This window comes from Centroberyx affinis, unplaced genomic scaffold, assembly GCF_046629955.1.
Source record: "Centroberyx affinis isolate AG114_WGS23_722 - 3 ecotype Tasmania unplaced genomic scaffold, CSIRO-AGI_Caff_v1 ptg000052l_1, whole genome shotgun sequence".
In the NCBI taxonomy this organism is placed as follows: domain Eukaryota; kingdom Metazoa; phylum Chordata; class Actinopteri; order Beryciformes; family Berycidae; genus Centroberyx; species Centroberyx affinis.
In genome coordinates this window covers 95,828-112,500 of record NW_027278764.1, presented here as the reverse complement: position 1 = coordinate 112,500, position 16,673 = coordinate 95,828, and the positions used below count along the sequence as shown (strand labels likewise).

The 16,673-nt window shown below is 45.0% G+C and overlaps 1 protein-coding gene across 1 annotated transcript in view; it reads right to left on the bottom strand.

Annotated features, from left to right (window-relative positions):
* ppp2r5d (protein phosphatase 2, regulatory subunit B', delta) overlaps window positions 1–13,015 on the bottom strand; it is a 26,868-nt gene extending 13,853 nt beyond the window's left edge. The window contains 6 exon segments of the mRNA XM_071518873.1: window positions 165–257; window positions 382–492; window positions 2,252–2,451; window positions 5,873–6,047; window positions 11,605–11,685; window positions 12,884–13,015. Of these exon segments, the coding sequence (XP_071374974.1) occupies window positions 165–257; window positions 382–492; window positions 2,252–2,451; window positions 5,873–6,047; window positions 11,605–11,685; window positions 12,884–12,910 (687 nt within the window). The 5' untranslated portion in view covers window positions 12,911–13,015.
* Window positions 13,016–16,673: the final 3,658 nt, after the last annotated feature.

Genomic DNA, 16,673 nt, shown 5'->3' with positions numbered 1-16,673 from the left:
CACTGATCTGGGAGCTGTGTTACAAACCTATATTACATGTATTACCTGTAGATATTACAACACACTGTTTATCTGATCTGACAGACAGCCACTGTGCCATTTCTACCATTTCATTTATTTTCTCTTCAGAGGTCAGAGGTCAGAGGTCAGAGGTCAGATCTTACCGACAGTACAAACTTTTGGTCGATGTATTTTTTGGCGACGTTGGGCTGGAAGTCTGGAGACTCCAGGAAGCGAAGGAAGAACTCGTATACCAACTAGAGAGAGAGAGATGAATTGGATTGATGAGTTCAGTCATGAATTGACCTGTCACACACACACACACACACACACACACATACACACACACACACACACACACACACACACACACACACAGACCTGCAGGTGGGGCCAGGCAGCCTCCAGTGTGGGCTCGTCTTCCTCCGGGTCGAACTCTGCTCCGGTCGGGTTGGAGGAGGGAGGCAGAGTCCGGAACAGGTTGACCGAGAACTGAGGAGAACAGGCAGCAGTGAGAACCGGAACCGGACCCAGAACCAGGACCGCATTTCCCAATAACGTGTTCGCTCTTAGTAGTTACGAAGGTTTCCTTCCTCTCCTCTGGCCTCACCAGCCACAGGTCTCCCACTCTGTGTTAGACCCGGTTCCTAAGTTCATCAAATCATAAACTGAAGTCCAGATTCTGCTCTGAACTGTGTGTGTGTGTCTGCCCATTCTACTGTAGACTACAATCATCACTGGCAGTCCAACTAAAGCCGCCTCAGGATCATTTCTTCATTGTGACTCGCTCAGTGCCCGTTCAGATCCTGCCTGTTGGGATCGGGCTGATCACTTGGTCTCTGGTGTTGCAGCTTTCTGGAGAGCCGCTCCTCCAAACAACTTCCCTCTTGCTTCCTCTGTCGCAATCTCTGTTTTCATTCGCTATTGAAAATTGTTGTTAAGATTTGAGTCTTTGACGAGTGCAAACCATGATCCTGCAAAGACCCCGAAAAAATCAAACATGTTTGATCTAATCGTGAGGGTTAGGGTTAGGGTTTGGACTACCTTGGACTACCCTGGACTACCCTTGACTACCCTGGACTACCCTGGACTACCCTTGACTACCCTGGACTACCCTGGACTACCCTGGACTACCATGGACTACCCTGGACTACCCTGGACTACCATGGACTACCCTGAACTACCCTGGACTACCATGGACTACCCTGGACTACCATGGACTACCCTGGACTACCATGGACTACCCTGGACTACCATGGACTAGCCAGAACTACCCTGGACTACCCTGGACTACCCTGGACTACCCTGAACTACCCTGGACTACCATGGACTACCCTGGACTACCCTGGACTACCCTGGACTACCGTGGACTACCCTGGACTACCGTGGACTACCCTGGACTACCCTGATCTACCTTGTATTACCCTGGACTACCCTGGACTTCCATGGACAACCCTGGACGACCCTGGACTACCTTGGACTACCCTAGAGTACCTTGAGCTACCCTGGACTACCTTGAGCTACCCTGGACTACCATGGACTACCCTGGACTACCATGGACTAGCCAGAACTACCCTGGACTACCATGGACTACCCTGGACTACCCTGGACTACCATGGACTACCATGGACTACCCAGAACTACCCTGGACTACCCTGGACTACCGTGGACTACCCTGGACTACCTTGTATTACCCTGGACTACCCTGGACTACCATGGACTACCCTGGACGACCCTGGACTACCTTGAGCTACCCTGGACTACCCTGGACTACCATGGACTACCCTGAACTCCCCTGGACTACCCTGGACGACCCTGGACGACCCTTGGACTACCTTGGACTACCCTGGACGACCCTGGACGACCCTGGACTACCTTGGACTACCTTGGACTACCCTGTACTACCTTGAGCTACCCTGGACTACCCTGGACTACCATGGACTACCCTTGGACTACCCTGGACTACCATGGACTACCCTGGACGACCCTGGACTACCTTGGACTACCCTGGACTACCTTGAGCTACCCTGGACTACCATGGACTACCCTTGGACTACCCTGGACTACCTGGGACTACCCTGGACTACCATGGACTACCGCACTCTGCCCGATCACAAATCGTTGCCAAATCGTGCTTCAAAAACACGTAATGTCTCCCAGCCTCTAGGCTTACAATGCTTTTGGGAAACGCAGCCCAGAACCAGAACCAGATCCACAACCTCCCAGCTCTGTGTGTGTGTGTGTGTCTCACCATGATGACAGCCTCGGGGTAGATGGACTCGGTCACCACGTCGCTGTTGTGTGTGATGTACTCCACCATCTCGTTAAGCCCCGCCCTCTTCACCTCCTTGTACTTGAGGTCGCTGAGCGGGTCGCTGACGAAGTCGAACAGGACGCAGCACTGCCGCAGCTTCTGCACAAACAGCTCCTCCCTGTCGAGGGGCGGGGCATCTGAGGGGGAGGACACCGAGCTGAGACCGAGACGCACTTCACACCACAGGAAGACTCACTGTGGGGACACTCAGTATTTATATCTGTTCTCCTCTCTCTCTCTCTCTCTCTCTCTCTCTCTCTCTAACTCCACAGTGATCCAGTCTATCTCCAGATCATGAATCTTCTCCTCTGTCTGGTCTGAACAGCCGGAGTCTGGTCTCTCTGTCCTGCCGCACAGGAAGTGATGCGTTTTACGTTTCCGGTTTGTTTGGAATCAACAGAAGAAGAAGAAGAAGAACTGGGTCGTTAGTGTGAGCAGTGAGAGCCACCACGGCTGAACAGACAGAGAGAAGAGAAACTCAGACTGCATCAACAGGAAATACAAGCTCCACCCACACTGTTTGATTGACAGGTGATCTGTGGGAAGAGCAGAGCAGAAACACCAAAAACAGGAAGTCCAGGACGATCACTTTAACCCTTAAAGTTAATCAGGGTTGGTCAGGTGGTTAATTGACAAATTACCAGTTATGAATAGATGCTGCAACACACAGCAGACACACTGCTTCCCCACCCAGAATGAAGGCATTGTGGGTAGGGAAGCAGCCTCAGGCTGATCAGCTGATCTCTGACTGAAACTTTTGATCCAGACTGTCTGACAGCAGCAGCTTCATGCAGCCTGATGTTCAGCCTGAACTTCCATCTGGTTCCACTCCATCATCCAGCTGAGATTTCCCGTTTTCTGTGTCGGGGGTTGATTTTCTCCAAACTGATCACTAGTGACCCACGTATCTGAACTGATCACTAGTGACGGACGTATCTGAACCGATCACTAGTGACCCATGTATCTGAACCGAACCGATCACTAGTGACCCACGTATCTGAACCGATCACTAGTGACCCACGTATCTGAACCAATCACTAGTGACGGACGTATCGGCCGCTCTGGCGTCTCTTCAGTCACATGATGCTGCAGACAGTCAGCCTCTACATGTTAGCAAACATTTACCAACTGACCAAGAATGTCGTCCATTTAAAGACGATCTGTTGGTTCAGGAGATTTCAACAAATCAACAAAGAGCTTTGTGCCCTCAACCCATAGTGGACTTGTGCCCTTGTGATTTATTTATGCTCTTTTTTCCTGTCCCCCTTCTTTAGGGCTTTGTTCTGTTTTTGTGACTGGCTCTGTGGTTGTAAAATGTTTTTTAAGTGATCAGCTGATCAATGACCTACTTAGATTATGATCTGTGGCTGATCGATTGGAGCGTGACCAGTTATGATCGCTCACACACACACACACACACACACACACACACACACACACACACACCCTCAGGAGGTCTGTTCTGTGGTGTGACCTTTGACCTGCTATCAGCTGACTGCTCTGCTTTACACTCGGAAAACGGTTTCCATGGCGACAGTAAGAAGACCTGGAGGACACCGAGAGGCTCTGAATAAAGGTTCAAATAGAAATAGATCCAGACAGACAGACAGAGAGACAGACAGACAGACAGAGAGACAGACAGACAGACAGAGAGACAGACAGACAGACAGAGAGGTAGAGAGACAGAGAGACAGAGAGGCAGACAGACAGAGAGACAGACAGACAGAGAGAGAGACAGAGAGACAGAGAGACAGAGACAGAGAGACAGACAGACAGACAGAGAGACAGACAGACAGAGAGAGAGACAGAGAGACAGACAGACAGAGAGACAGAGACAGAGAGACAGACAGACAGACAGAGAGACAGACAGACAGAGAAAGAGACAGAGAGACAGAGAGGCAGACAGACAGACAGACAGACAGACAGACAGACAGACAGACAGGAACTCTCCGGTCACAGGATGCAGCAGTTACAGCAGCTGATGGAAACAGTCTCAGGTCTGTTGTGTCCTGACAGCAGCATCACTGAGTCAGTTTCTCTGTCTTCAGTTTTCTCTGTCAGAGGCAGACTGCACCTGGGCCCATATCCCATCTTACGGTTCAGTTACCTAGTTCCATAATGTTACTTAACCCTCTAGACCCCATAGCACCTGAGAGCGCCCGTCATTTTTAAATCGTTTAAAAATGTCTCCGCCGGCTTTTAAAACCTTCTGGAAGCTGTCAGATGCTGTGAGACAGAACCTGACCCGCCGTGTGGAGTGGAAAGTTACAAAGACCTAGTGAGTTAACATTTTATTGAAATCGCTTGTTCTTGTTCGATAAAACAAGACAGAAGATCAGCTTCACTCACAGCAGGACCTTCCTGCTCTCTCCGCCGCAGACGGACGCTGTTTTCCTGAGGCAGAGGCCGAAGAGTCTGGAGGAGGACTGACCGGGTCCAGAGACTTTTATCCATATAAGTTTGGCGACTATTACTGTCTGGTCTTATTTCTTATTACTGTGTGGGCTGAAGCTCTGGAGGTTTTGTATGGATTTTGAAAGCTTATCATCACCCAAGATAGGAAGGATCTGTTTTGTTGTCAGACTGTGAATGTTGACACTGAAGTAATGGACGCCCCGAGTCGCCTTGCCATGTATTTGGTACCAAATTAAAGGGGAAGTTGTGTTTTTTTGAATGGAAAAACTTCTGATTGTCAGTTTCTTTTTATTTTTGAGATAGAGCTGTTTGTTTGGAATGAGCAAGAAAATGCTGATTTAAGTGAGAATTCTCAGTGAACTGCAACAACATTCTAGAATTCTACTGGGGTCTAGAGGGTGAAATACCACAAGATAATAACATTACCTACTGTTAGAAGACGAGTTAGCAGAAGACGAGTTACTAAGTTAAGTTTCACTTTAGTTTTCACACTCTGTGGAGACTCTGTGGATTGAGTTCACTGCTGCTGGTCTGCTGTCTGTGCTTCTCACATGACAGACAGGATGTGATGTCACATCAGACACATCAGAGATCCGTTTAGATCCATTTCTCTACACACTGACCAACTTGATTTTGTGCCTCTGTATGGAAACACTGCAGCTCACAGTCAAAAACGCCCTCTAGAGGCCATCTGACGAAGTGCATCATCTCACTAAGCGTTACCTGACTGACTGACTGACCTGAATCAGCCTCATGATGAGCTTGGCTGCACCGAGGGAAAAACTAAAATAATCATATTTGTAGGAACAATGTGTTGTTGTTTTTTTTATTGTTTTATTTCAGGTGTTTCTCTTCTCCACACTCAGCCTGTTTTCCTGGAAACAGCAGAATGAGAAAATGACACCAAACAGCCGTCGTTTCCTCCAGTGCTTGAAGAGTGAGATCAAATTATAGAAATCAAATCAAGTAGAAATTTGTGGTAATTTGATGTAATTTAGGATAAATAAAATCTCCCCTTTGAGAGCAGGTAGTTTCTGCAGCTCTCTGTGGTGTTGTAGTGTATAGTAGTATCGTAGTACTGCAGTACAGTGTAGTACTGCAGTACAGTGTAGTACTGCAGTAGTACTGCAGTAGTATCAGTACCTTTGAGAGCAGGCAGCTTCTGCAGCTCTCTGTTCTTGGTCAGGTTGAAGCGGGACGAGCTCTGTCTGCGCTCCTTCTTGACGAGCTGCGGACCGCCGGAGTACTTGATCTTGTTGAGCTGGGTGGGGGGGGGGGTGCTGTTACTGGGACGCTTACTGCCGCTCTGCTGCTGGGCCTGCACACACACACACACACACACACACACACACACACACATTTTAACAATTTATTTATGTCCACATAGAAGAAAACGTACAAGGACACAAATATTGAAGGTGCAGTAAAGTACATTCACAAAATCATGGACCAGTGGCATAGATCTTAACAATACAAAACATAATACTCAGTTCTCATGGTATAAGTAGCAGCGTCTCCACCATATCTGGCGGCTGCCAATAACAGCAGAGACAGCACAGTACTTTGCAAGCCGTTTAGCCTTTCTGGGCATCCCAAGTTGTTGAAGCCCTCTTACAACCAACCTGTGAGTGTGTCCTAGGCTGCCAAATATGAAAACAAGTAGTCTGCACCTATAACCTAGCTCTAAGGTGGTATTTAGGAGTGGTTGGTATTTAATGACACACACACACACACACACACACACACACACACACACAGACACACACACACACACACACACACACACACACACACACACACACACACACACACACACACACACACACACACACACACACACACACACACACACACACACACACACACACACACACACACACACACACACACACACACACACGGTTTCACTGTGAGGAGAAATTATACTTCAACAACAGAGTGGACTCAGGAATGCAGGTTGTAAAGTGTTTTATGAGATTTTTCCTTTAATGAATCACTTCCTGCTGCCACACTGCAGGTCAGCAGCCACAGCTTTGACCTCTGACCTCTGACCTTTCACCTCCAGCCAGACACTGGCTCTGCTCGGTTAGTCCGGTCTCCTCTAACCCAGCATCACCTGGAGTCCTGTCTCAGCTGCTTAGGTTTTGGATATTGTGCTCACGGTTGGTCCTGATGATTCAGCGTTAGAGCCGAGCCATAACTCAATATTCTGGATTATCATCTTTCAGTGAATCATGGTGATGATCTGATCTGGTGATTTGGGGAAACCATGACACACAGTTCTGCTGTCTGAACTGATGAGAACAAACACATTCTGTTTCTAAACACTTCAAAATGAGGTGTGAAACATCATAAGGAATATTATTTGAAAGTTTCAGTTTTGTTTGACATCACACCAAACATTACCATTCAGTTCAATGGCATGAATATTAATTTGATTATTTAACATGGGAGTTTTCATAAGTGAGCTGTATCAGGATATAGAAAACGAGCACAGATCCTGTTCAGACCCACAGTGTTCAGTTCTCTGCACTGAAGCACTGCCACACGGTTCAATGACCTAACTCCACTAACGTTACTTAAAGGAATAGTTCACCCAAAAATATAAATCCTGTCATCATCTCCTCCCCCTCATGCCAGATGAAACTCAGGTGAAGTTTGTTAGTCCATATAACACACAGGGAGGCTGCAGCACAACTTGGTAGCAGCCTTCTCCAAAACAACTGAAGTCAATGGGGACCTGTTCTTTAGAGCTCCAAAACAACAACAGACAAACAATCACACTGTGAATAGAAAGACCTAGACACCATTATTTGTTGCAAATCGATCAGCTGTAGTTCAGATTTGCACTAAATGATGGTGTAAATATACTGTAGGTCTTTGTGGAACTCTGAAGAACTGGTCCCCACTGACTTCAGTTGTTTTGGAGAAGGCTGCTATGGAGTTGTGCTGCAGCCTCCCTGTGTGTTATATGGACAAACTTCACCTGAGTTTCACCTGGCATGAGGGGGAGGAGATGAGGACAGAAGTTTCATTTTTGGGTGAACTTTTCCTTTAAACACCACAAGATGACGTCACCTACCATCTGCAGTGTGCAGGCAGAAGACCAGTTACTGACTGCAGATCAGTTTCTGACTGTGGAATGTTAAGTTTCACTTTTTCACAGCGGGAGACTCTGTGGACTGAGTTCAGTCTGCTGTCTGTACATCTCCACATTACAGACAGGATGTGATGTCACATCAGGCCATCAGAGATCCATTTAGATCCATTTATACACACTGAGCAACTTCTGATTTTGTGCCTCTGTATGGAAACACTGCAGCTCACTGTCAAAGACGCCCTCTAGAGGCCAACTGACGAAGTGCATCATCTCACTAAGTGTTACCTGACTGACTGACTGACTGACTGACTGACTGACTGACTGACTGACTGACTGACTGACTGACTGACTGACTGACTGACTGACTGACTGACTGACTGACTGACTGACAGACAGAATTTGCCTTGTGATGTCCTCGGCTGCGCTGTGGGAGAAATGCTGACTCGTTGACATCACTCAGCACTAACTGGGGTAAAAACATGTTCCTGCACCTTCTGCCTCTTATTTCAACATCCTGACTCTTCAGCTGCAGGAAACGAAAAAAAGAAATGAAATTAAAGTCACAATGAAACGTGAACCTGCCTTTCTCTCTCGAACAGTTACTGCGATCCCATTGGTTTACACCACCAGACGCTTCTGAATGATCCCTCCCCTCGTTAAGCCCCGCCCCCAACATCCTGTTTCAACAGGAAATGCGTCAAATTATGGAAGCGAGCTGCTCTCAAAATGTCGTTTCATCGTGACTTTAAATGTTTACAAATTCTGTGATTATTAACTGTGAAAAACAAAATCTTTCCATATGATTTTGCATGATGATGTGAAGCTGGTTGTTCCTCTGCAGCCTGTCAGAGTTTCTACAGATCACACAGCCATCCAGTAAGCAAAAGTGTTTTCCATCCATAGACTCAGACTGATCAATTCACATGATCAGGCTGCGTATTGATCTGATGCACATGGCACACAGCAGCAGGCTGGCTGTGTGTCGTGTTGCAGGACTGCAGCCAAACCCAAAATAGCCTCGATCAATAGCTGTTCACCCAGCACCCTGCCGGCCCAGCACCCATGGGTCCCTGATCTACACACACACACACACACACACACACACACACACACACACACACACACACACACACACACACACACACACACACACACACACACACACACACACACACACACACACACACACACACAGTTTAGAGGAAAAACTCTTTTAATCAGCTGTTGGTGATGTTCTTTTTATCTCTGGCTCCATCCAGTAGTTTGTTGTGTTTTTCTTCTTGGTGGATAACCGGCCAATCGTAGACGAGGTGACATCACCTCCAGATGTTTCCAGTCTGATATGAGAAAATGTTTCAGGATGTAAAACCTCAGCGGTAAACGTCAGGTTTTGGTGTCAGTCCCTCAGGATCAAAGAGCGAGGGCTTCTTTCTAGAGCCGCCATTTTGCACCGAGAGACGTTCAACCATCATACAGGGAGAGATCCACCAGAGAAGAGAGAGACGTTAGGGGGCGTGGCCACCATCACAGACACGCCCAACAACGTGTGATTGACAGCACCAAGGTCCCGCCTCTTCTCAGCGTCGTCTGTCCGTCTTCAGAAAGTGAATCTGGAGTCTGAAACCTGAATCTGATCAGCAGCACTTCATTAAAAGTCATTGTGTGTAAAATGAGAGTGGCGGCAGTAAAAGGCCAAGCTGAGCCTGAACAGAATAACCACACACACACACACACACACACACACACACACACACACACACACACACACACACACACACAGCTGAACTCCCTCCAGCAGCTCTTCTGTTTCTCTTGTTCTCAGTATCATTCCTGCTTCCTTCTTTCCCTCCTGATATGATTTTATATTGAACAAAAATATAAATGCAACATGTAAACTTTAGGTTCCATGTTTCATCAGCTAAAATAAAATATCCCATGCACATGCAGATTTGTTTACATGCCTGTTCCTGAGCATTTCTCATTTGCAGATAATTTCTTTCAGTGGAATGATTTTTCTTAAATGAACTGTAACTGTAACTAAGTAAAATCTTTGAAATTGTTGCATGACTCCACACTGGTTCAGTTAGACTCCTCACTGGTTAGACTGGTTAGACTCCACACTGGTTCAGTTAGGAATCCTGACTGGTTCCAGTTAAGACTCTTCACTGGTTCCAGTTAAGACTCCTCGCTGGTTCCAGTAATTCTTTATTGTCCTCTATAGAGGAAATTTGTTTTCACAGTCTGTACACAATCAAACACTCAAAAACAAGTAACGCACAAAACAGAGTATAAACCAAACAAGAACATCACAACAACACAAGTCTGTTACAGTCCAGGCTATTTAAGGCACTGACTGCTGAGGGCACAAAACTCTTCCCAAAGCCTGTTTTTTTGCAGAGTTGTTGTCTGTATTAGACTCCTGACTGGTTCCAGTTAGACTCCTGACTGGTTCCAGTTAGACTCCTCTCTGGTTCCAGTTAGACTCCGGTCTGGTTCCAGTTAGACTCCTCTCTGGTTCCAGTTAGACTCCTGAATGGTTCAATTAGACTTTTCAGCGGTTCCAGTTAGACTCCACACTGGTTTAGTTAGACTCTTCACTGGTTAGACTCCACACTGGTTTAGTTAGACTCCACAATGGTTCCAGTTAGACTCCTCACTGGTTCCAGTAGACTCCTCACTGGTTCAGTTAGACTCAGACTGGACAGACACAAGACACATGCTGTACCAGCCGGGGTTTACATTCTATTCTATTCTATTGTACTGTGTTGTGTTGTCCTGCTCCAGCTGTCTGGCTGGTGACAGGAGGGAAGGAGCTGTGCTGTGCTGGATCCTCACTGCAGAACAGACGGACTGGAAGTCTTTAAAATCGATATAAAATCAATACTGGATTTGATTGGATTTTATTGCGAAGACTTCCCAAGCAAACCAGTCAGAGGCAGCAGCTCCCGGCAAAACAAACTGTCCAGGTCTCTCTGTCCCACTGCATTAAAACACCACTCCACCGTATGGCTGCAACTAACCATTATTTTCAATCTATTGATTATTTTCTTGATTAATCATTTAGTCTATAAAATATCCATCTCAGTTCCCAGAGCCCAAAGTGATTCTTCAGGTTTCTCCCTCAGTCTGAGCAGCAGCCAGAAAACACAAAGTGTTCATTTCATAAAGAGATGAAACAGAAAAGCAGCAGATAGCATCGGTGAAGCTGCAAATGTTTGGTATTTTATTATCAAAATGATAATCAATTAATTTTCTGTTGATTGGGAAAATGTTTCAGCCTTAGGGCTTTACTGTGCTTTCCCCATGGTTTCTACTATTTTACAGCGCTCACTTCACCAGCTGACTGTCAGGGAGCCAGTGCTTTGTTTCATTCTGATGAACAAACAGCTTCCTGCCTGTTTATCACTAAACTAGACTAAACTAAATGATAAGACTAAACTAAATGATGAGATTGAAACTAAATGATGAGACTAAACTAAACGATGAGACTGAGCAGCAGCAGCTCTACTGAGGGAAACCAGTTCTCCCTGCAGCCTGCAGCTGATTGTTTGTGTGGTGGAGACTCAGAAACACCATGAAGAGCATGTGATGAGAAAAGTCAAATTCCTTCAGGGTGAGGATGGTGTGTGTGTGTGTGTGTGTGTGTGTGTATGTGTGTGTGTGTGTGTGTGTGTGTGTGTGTGTGTGTGTGTGTGTGTGTGTGTGTGTGTGTGTGTGTGTGTGTGTGTGTGTGGGGGGGGGGGGGGGGGGGGGGGGGGGGGGGCAGCTCTCTCACCTCGTCTGAGTTCTCCGCTGCAGCATCTTTCCCGCTGCTGCTGTTACTGTTCTTGGTGCTTTTGGCAGATTTGGTCGTTTCCTGTTGACAGAACAGAACAAATGGACTCACTGGTCTGATGTGTAGAAACACTGAAACCCTCTGTCTGTCTGCCTGTCTGTCTGCCTGCCTGTCTGTCTCTCTCTCTCTGCCTGCCTGTCTGTCTGTGGAGGAAACTCTCCTGTCTGTCTGTCAGACACTCTGACCAGACTGACAAGCCTCAGTCAGTCTACATGTTAACTAGTTTTTATCTTTACAATAAAGAGCAATGAACGATTACATTGATCATATATCATATAACATCCAGTCAGTCCCTACATCATCATGTCTCACACTGACCAGATAACATGCAGCCAGTCGTCAGGCTGCTAGTTTTGATGCTAACTGATCTCAGACTCGGGGACTTCAGCAGTTCAGAGTTTAGTGGATTGATGTCTGTCAGCTTAAAAATTCATTAATCAGTTCCTCAGACCGCAGGTCAGCTGATTCAATGTAAAACAGTGTGGGAGCAGCAGACAGTCAGCCTGAGTCTGACACACTGACAGACAGACAGACAGAGAGACAGTCAGTCAGTCAGACAGACAGTCAGAACACCCTGCTCAGCCTGTTAGAGGATGGACTGAGTTCAGGACCTGACGCGTCTGAGCAACACATGAGCTAACAGCTAGCTGTCAACCCGGCTCTCCGGTCTGGATGCTAAGCTGACTCACATTATAGACTGAACACTTTACTTCAGTCCACATGCATGAGCAGACCGGCTCACAGCTTCAGCTGAGACATTTACATACTGAAGCAAAGCTGCTTCTACCAGATGAATTATTCAGAGAGAAGGCAGCCAGACTGTTAGCACAGAAACACCCAGAAACAGCTAACAGTGAACACATCACTGCTTCAGCTGACATTAACATTCATTAACATGAACCTGAACCTGAACCTGAACCTGAACCTGAACCTGAACACAGGCAGTGAGGCGCTGTGACCCAGCCTGTCTGAACACTGCTGAAAACAGCTTCTTCACGCTAGGAAATGTTAGCTAGCGACTATGTAGTTAGCTTAGCTGTGCTCTGTTAGGCCTTAGCAGGTTAGCTAGCGTTAGCTGCTAGCCGTTCAAAATATACCGTTAAAAGTCTTTGGCAGCCAAAGGCAGCGGCAGCTTCAAGGCCAACCTCTAAACCCCTAAACCCCTGAACCTCTCTGCAGGTGGAAACGGAGTCTTGTCGCTAAACCCCGCCCGCCTCACCTTTTCCTTCTTGGTTTTGTTCGGCATTTTGAGGACGTTGGAGGGTTTTCACGGAGGATCCGTGATGTTCTTCCCCGGGACTCGGATGCTGTCGCTCGGTCAGCCTCAGCTCCCTGCGCCCTTCCAGGCCCGGACAACCCCATTGGCTCCCGACGTGTCAATCTGCCTAGAGACGGGCCGAAGGATTTTTGTGATTGGCCAGGCGGGCTGTGTGCGCTGTGGAGGGTGAGGCTGCAGGACTCCGCTCTTCTTCCCAGCAACAAACACCTTCAACCTGATGGACTGGACTCACCCGGTCCGGTCCTGCTCAGACTCTCAGGAGTTTCCCTTCAGTCCATTTTCTGTTCAGATGTAGCAAATGGTTGTTCCCTGAACAGACCGAGCAGTTGAGACCAGCTGAGTCCAAGTGAGACCAGCTGAGTTCAGGTGAGACCAGCTGAGTCCAGGTGAGACCAGCAGAGTCCAGGTGAGACCAGCAGAGTCCAAGTGAGACTAGCTGAGTCCAGGGGAGACCAGCTGAGTCCAGGTGAGCTGGACAGTAACTGTAACTAGTTTCTTCCACCCTTGAATTTGCTGGAGACTGGTGGGACAGTGTGGAGACAGACAGTGGTCTTTAACTGGACTTGGAGTTACACAAGATAAATGTATTTCTTCATATCTGGGATCAGTTTGCTGCCGTCCACAGTCTGGACTCTGCTTGGTTTGATTCTGATCAAATTCTTCTGAATAAAACCTAAAATCTCTGTGGAACACAGTCCAGCCTGAAGACTTCATGGTCTCATAGTCTAGGAATTCAAATGTCCCTGTATTTCTATCCATGTATGATCAAAGATGTTTAATGAAGACTTTGTTAGAATGTGATTTTCTTGTTGTGGTTACAGCTGAATGATGTGAAGTCTCGGCTCTTCTAATAAAACAGCAGAAGTCTCTTCATCCTTCAGACTGATCCGGGTCGCTTTCAGTCTTCAGCGCCACCTGCTGCTTTAACTGATGCACTTCAGTTTTTATCAGCAGACTCTTCCCACACTTTCACTCTGTCTGTTTATTTAACCACAGTTGTTCATATTATATTTTTATTGTTTATTTTATTTCTGTGCTTAATATGTTCCAATATGTTCTGTTTCTTCTCTGCTGAATCCTGTGTCTGCTGCTGCAGAACTCATTTTCCCACAGGAATCAATAAAGTTTAATTTGATCTAATCTGTAATCTCATAAGAGTAGAATAACATCTAGAAGAATAAGGGAGTCAAATGAGAAGCTGTTTGTGATTTAATTCAAACTTTGCTGTTCAAAAAAAAATTATAAAATACTTGGACATACTCTATATACTGTATAGCAAGGCAAGTACTTTACATATGCCTATATCTGAAAGTGTTTCTTTCTTTATTTTTTTGATAATGCCAAATTACATTTACTTGGGTACCTTACACACTTGAAGTCCCAGTATTTCAAACAAAGCAGAAAATACAAGGCTGTGAAGGGCTGTAATGATGTTTTGTCAAAATCTAAGTGAGTCAGGATAGTGTTTGGATACAGGAGTGTTTGATGCTGCTTACAGTTCTTGCATGGACAATTTTTCAATTTTTGTTGATATTGTTGCTATTGACAGATGCCATTGTCCTACATACAGAGAAAATATTTTCATGGCCGTGGTATGAAACCAAACTATTCAACGTGCTTTTTCAAATGACTAAAAATGGAAAAAATAAGATAAAATAAAATATGAAGCGGTCATTGAGACAGTGTTTGGACACATATTTAAATTTCTCTTATCTCTCACCAACCATTTGAAAAATGTCCAACATGACTTTCCAGCAAATCTCTGCTTTTCAGAAAGTGTTTCTTCTGGTTGTGTGTGTGTGTGTGTGTGTGTGTGTGTGTGAACATCAGTGTGGAAGAAGCCTGCTGGTTATCAATAACACTGACTTTATTGTGATTATTGATCCCTGAAGGGAGATTTCTCTTGAGTCTCTTCAGCCAGCTGAAGGAGAAATCTTGAAATCATAAGATCATGTGATTTCTGGTGAATCTGTTTAGTGCTGAACCTTCTTCACCAGAAACCAGTCTGTCACACTCACATCTACAGATTGTAAATTGTGTTGTAATTGATGGATTATAAATATTAAAATCTTAATCTTGCAATGTTTGGAGAGGAAACTTTTGTCTCCTGTTGATATGAAAATCCTGTATGAACATCAGGATCACGACTTCAGTAGCTGCTGTTTCTTTCTCCAGATGTTAGAAGCACCAAAAACCAAAAGTAAGTGACATTATTTGGTTGCGGGCCTCAGTAAGGCGCCGTGTCCTTCAGGGTCAGAGGTCAAACTGCATTGAAACCAGGAAGGAAATTTTACACAAAAATAAAACCTAAACCCTTTGGCTGTGAGATTCTCTCAACAAATCTAAATCAAATCATTAAAATCCTTGTAAATGAACCATTTCCAGCAATCACATTTCAACCTGATTTCAATCCTTTATTCACATCAGAAACACCACAGACTCAGTCGTCAAGTCAGTAAAGTCGAACTTTATTTTTTACAGCAGTTTCATACAACTGAGAGACATTCAGGATTCTTCTGATAAATCGTGTTTCAGGTATAAATCATTTATGTTATTCAATCAAAAAGCAGAAAACTGACCAGCTCTTCTCGCTGTTACATGAAGACAAGCTGAGACTGTCCAGAGCAACTTGATCAAAGTATAATAAATAATCTTTACTTTGGAGAAAAATGAGACCCGCACCAGATAGAAAGTCATACTCTCATATCTCTTCTCACATTGTAAACTCACACTATAAATCATATTTCTATCACCTGTTCCGACCCGCTGAACCCACTGACTCAGTTCAGATGATGAATCCTCGTCTCAGGATCAATACTTCCCCCAGTCAAGGCTTTCATTAGAAACTAGCGCTGGGCCATAATTCAATATTCTGCTTTATGGTCTTTCAGTGGAATCATATGGTGATTTGGGATATTATGACACACAGTTCTGCTGACTAAATTAACAATAAGCAAATTATATGGTAACACTACAATAAGGGTCACTATGTTAAGGGTTAGTTAATGCTCAATAAGCATTAACTAACCCTTAACTAACAGTTACTAATGTGTAATTTACTAATGGTGTTCATGTTAACTAAGGTATTAATTTATACATTAATAGTTTATAAAGATGACTATTAAATAATGTATAAATTAATACCTTAGTTAACATGAACACCATTAGTAAATGATTACCAGACACATTAACTTTTAATTAAGGGTTAGTTAATGCTTATTAAGCATTAACTAACCCTTAACTTAGTGACCCTTATTGTAAAGTGTTACCAATTATATTTGAAAACTCTGACAAAATGAGGTATGAAACATTTTAAGGAATATAATTTGAAAATTTCAGTTGTTTGACTTCACACCAACATTACCATTCAGTTCAATGGGATGAACATTAATTTGATTTAACATGTGATTTTACTGATGTAAGCCATAGCCTGATATATATTTCCTAATTGAAAAAAATGATTATCGCGATATGATTTCGTCCATATTTCATCTATTAGAAACTAGACTTCATCTGATCCAACAGTCTGCTCTTACCTTCTCTGCAGGAGACTCTGATGCAGCTGCAGACTGAATCCACATCCTCACACTCCACAGTGCAGTTTGGAAAAATACCATGAACATGTGGCAAAACTACAGATAAAATACTTTAAATATCCAACTGATATTGCCAAGCACACACACACACAAACCATTACTATCTAATGGAGGAAGAGTCACACAAAATAAAC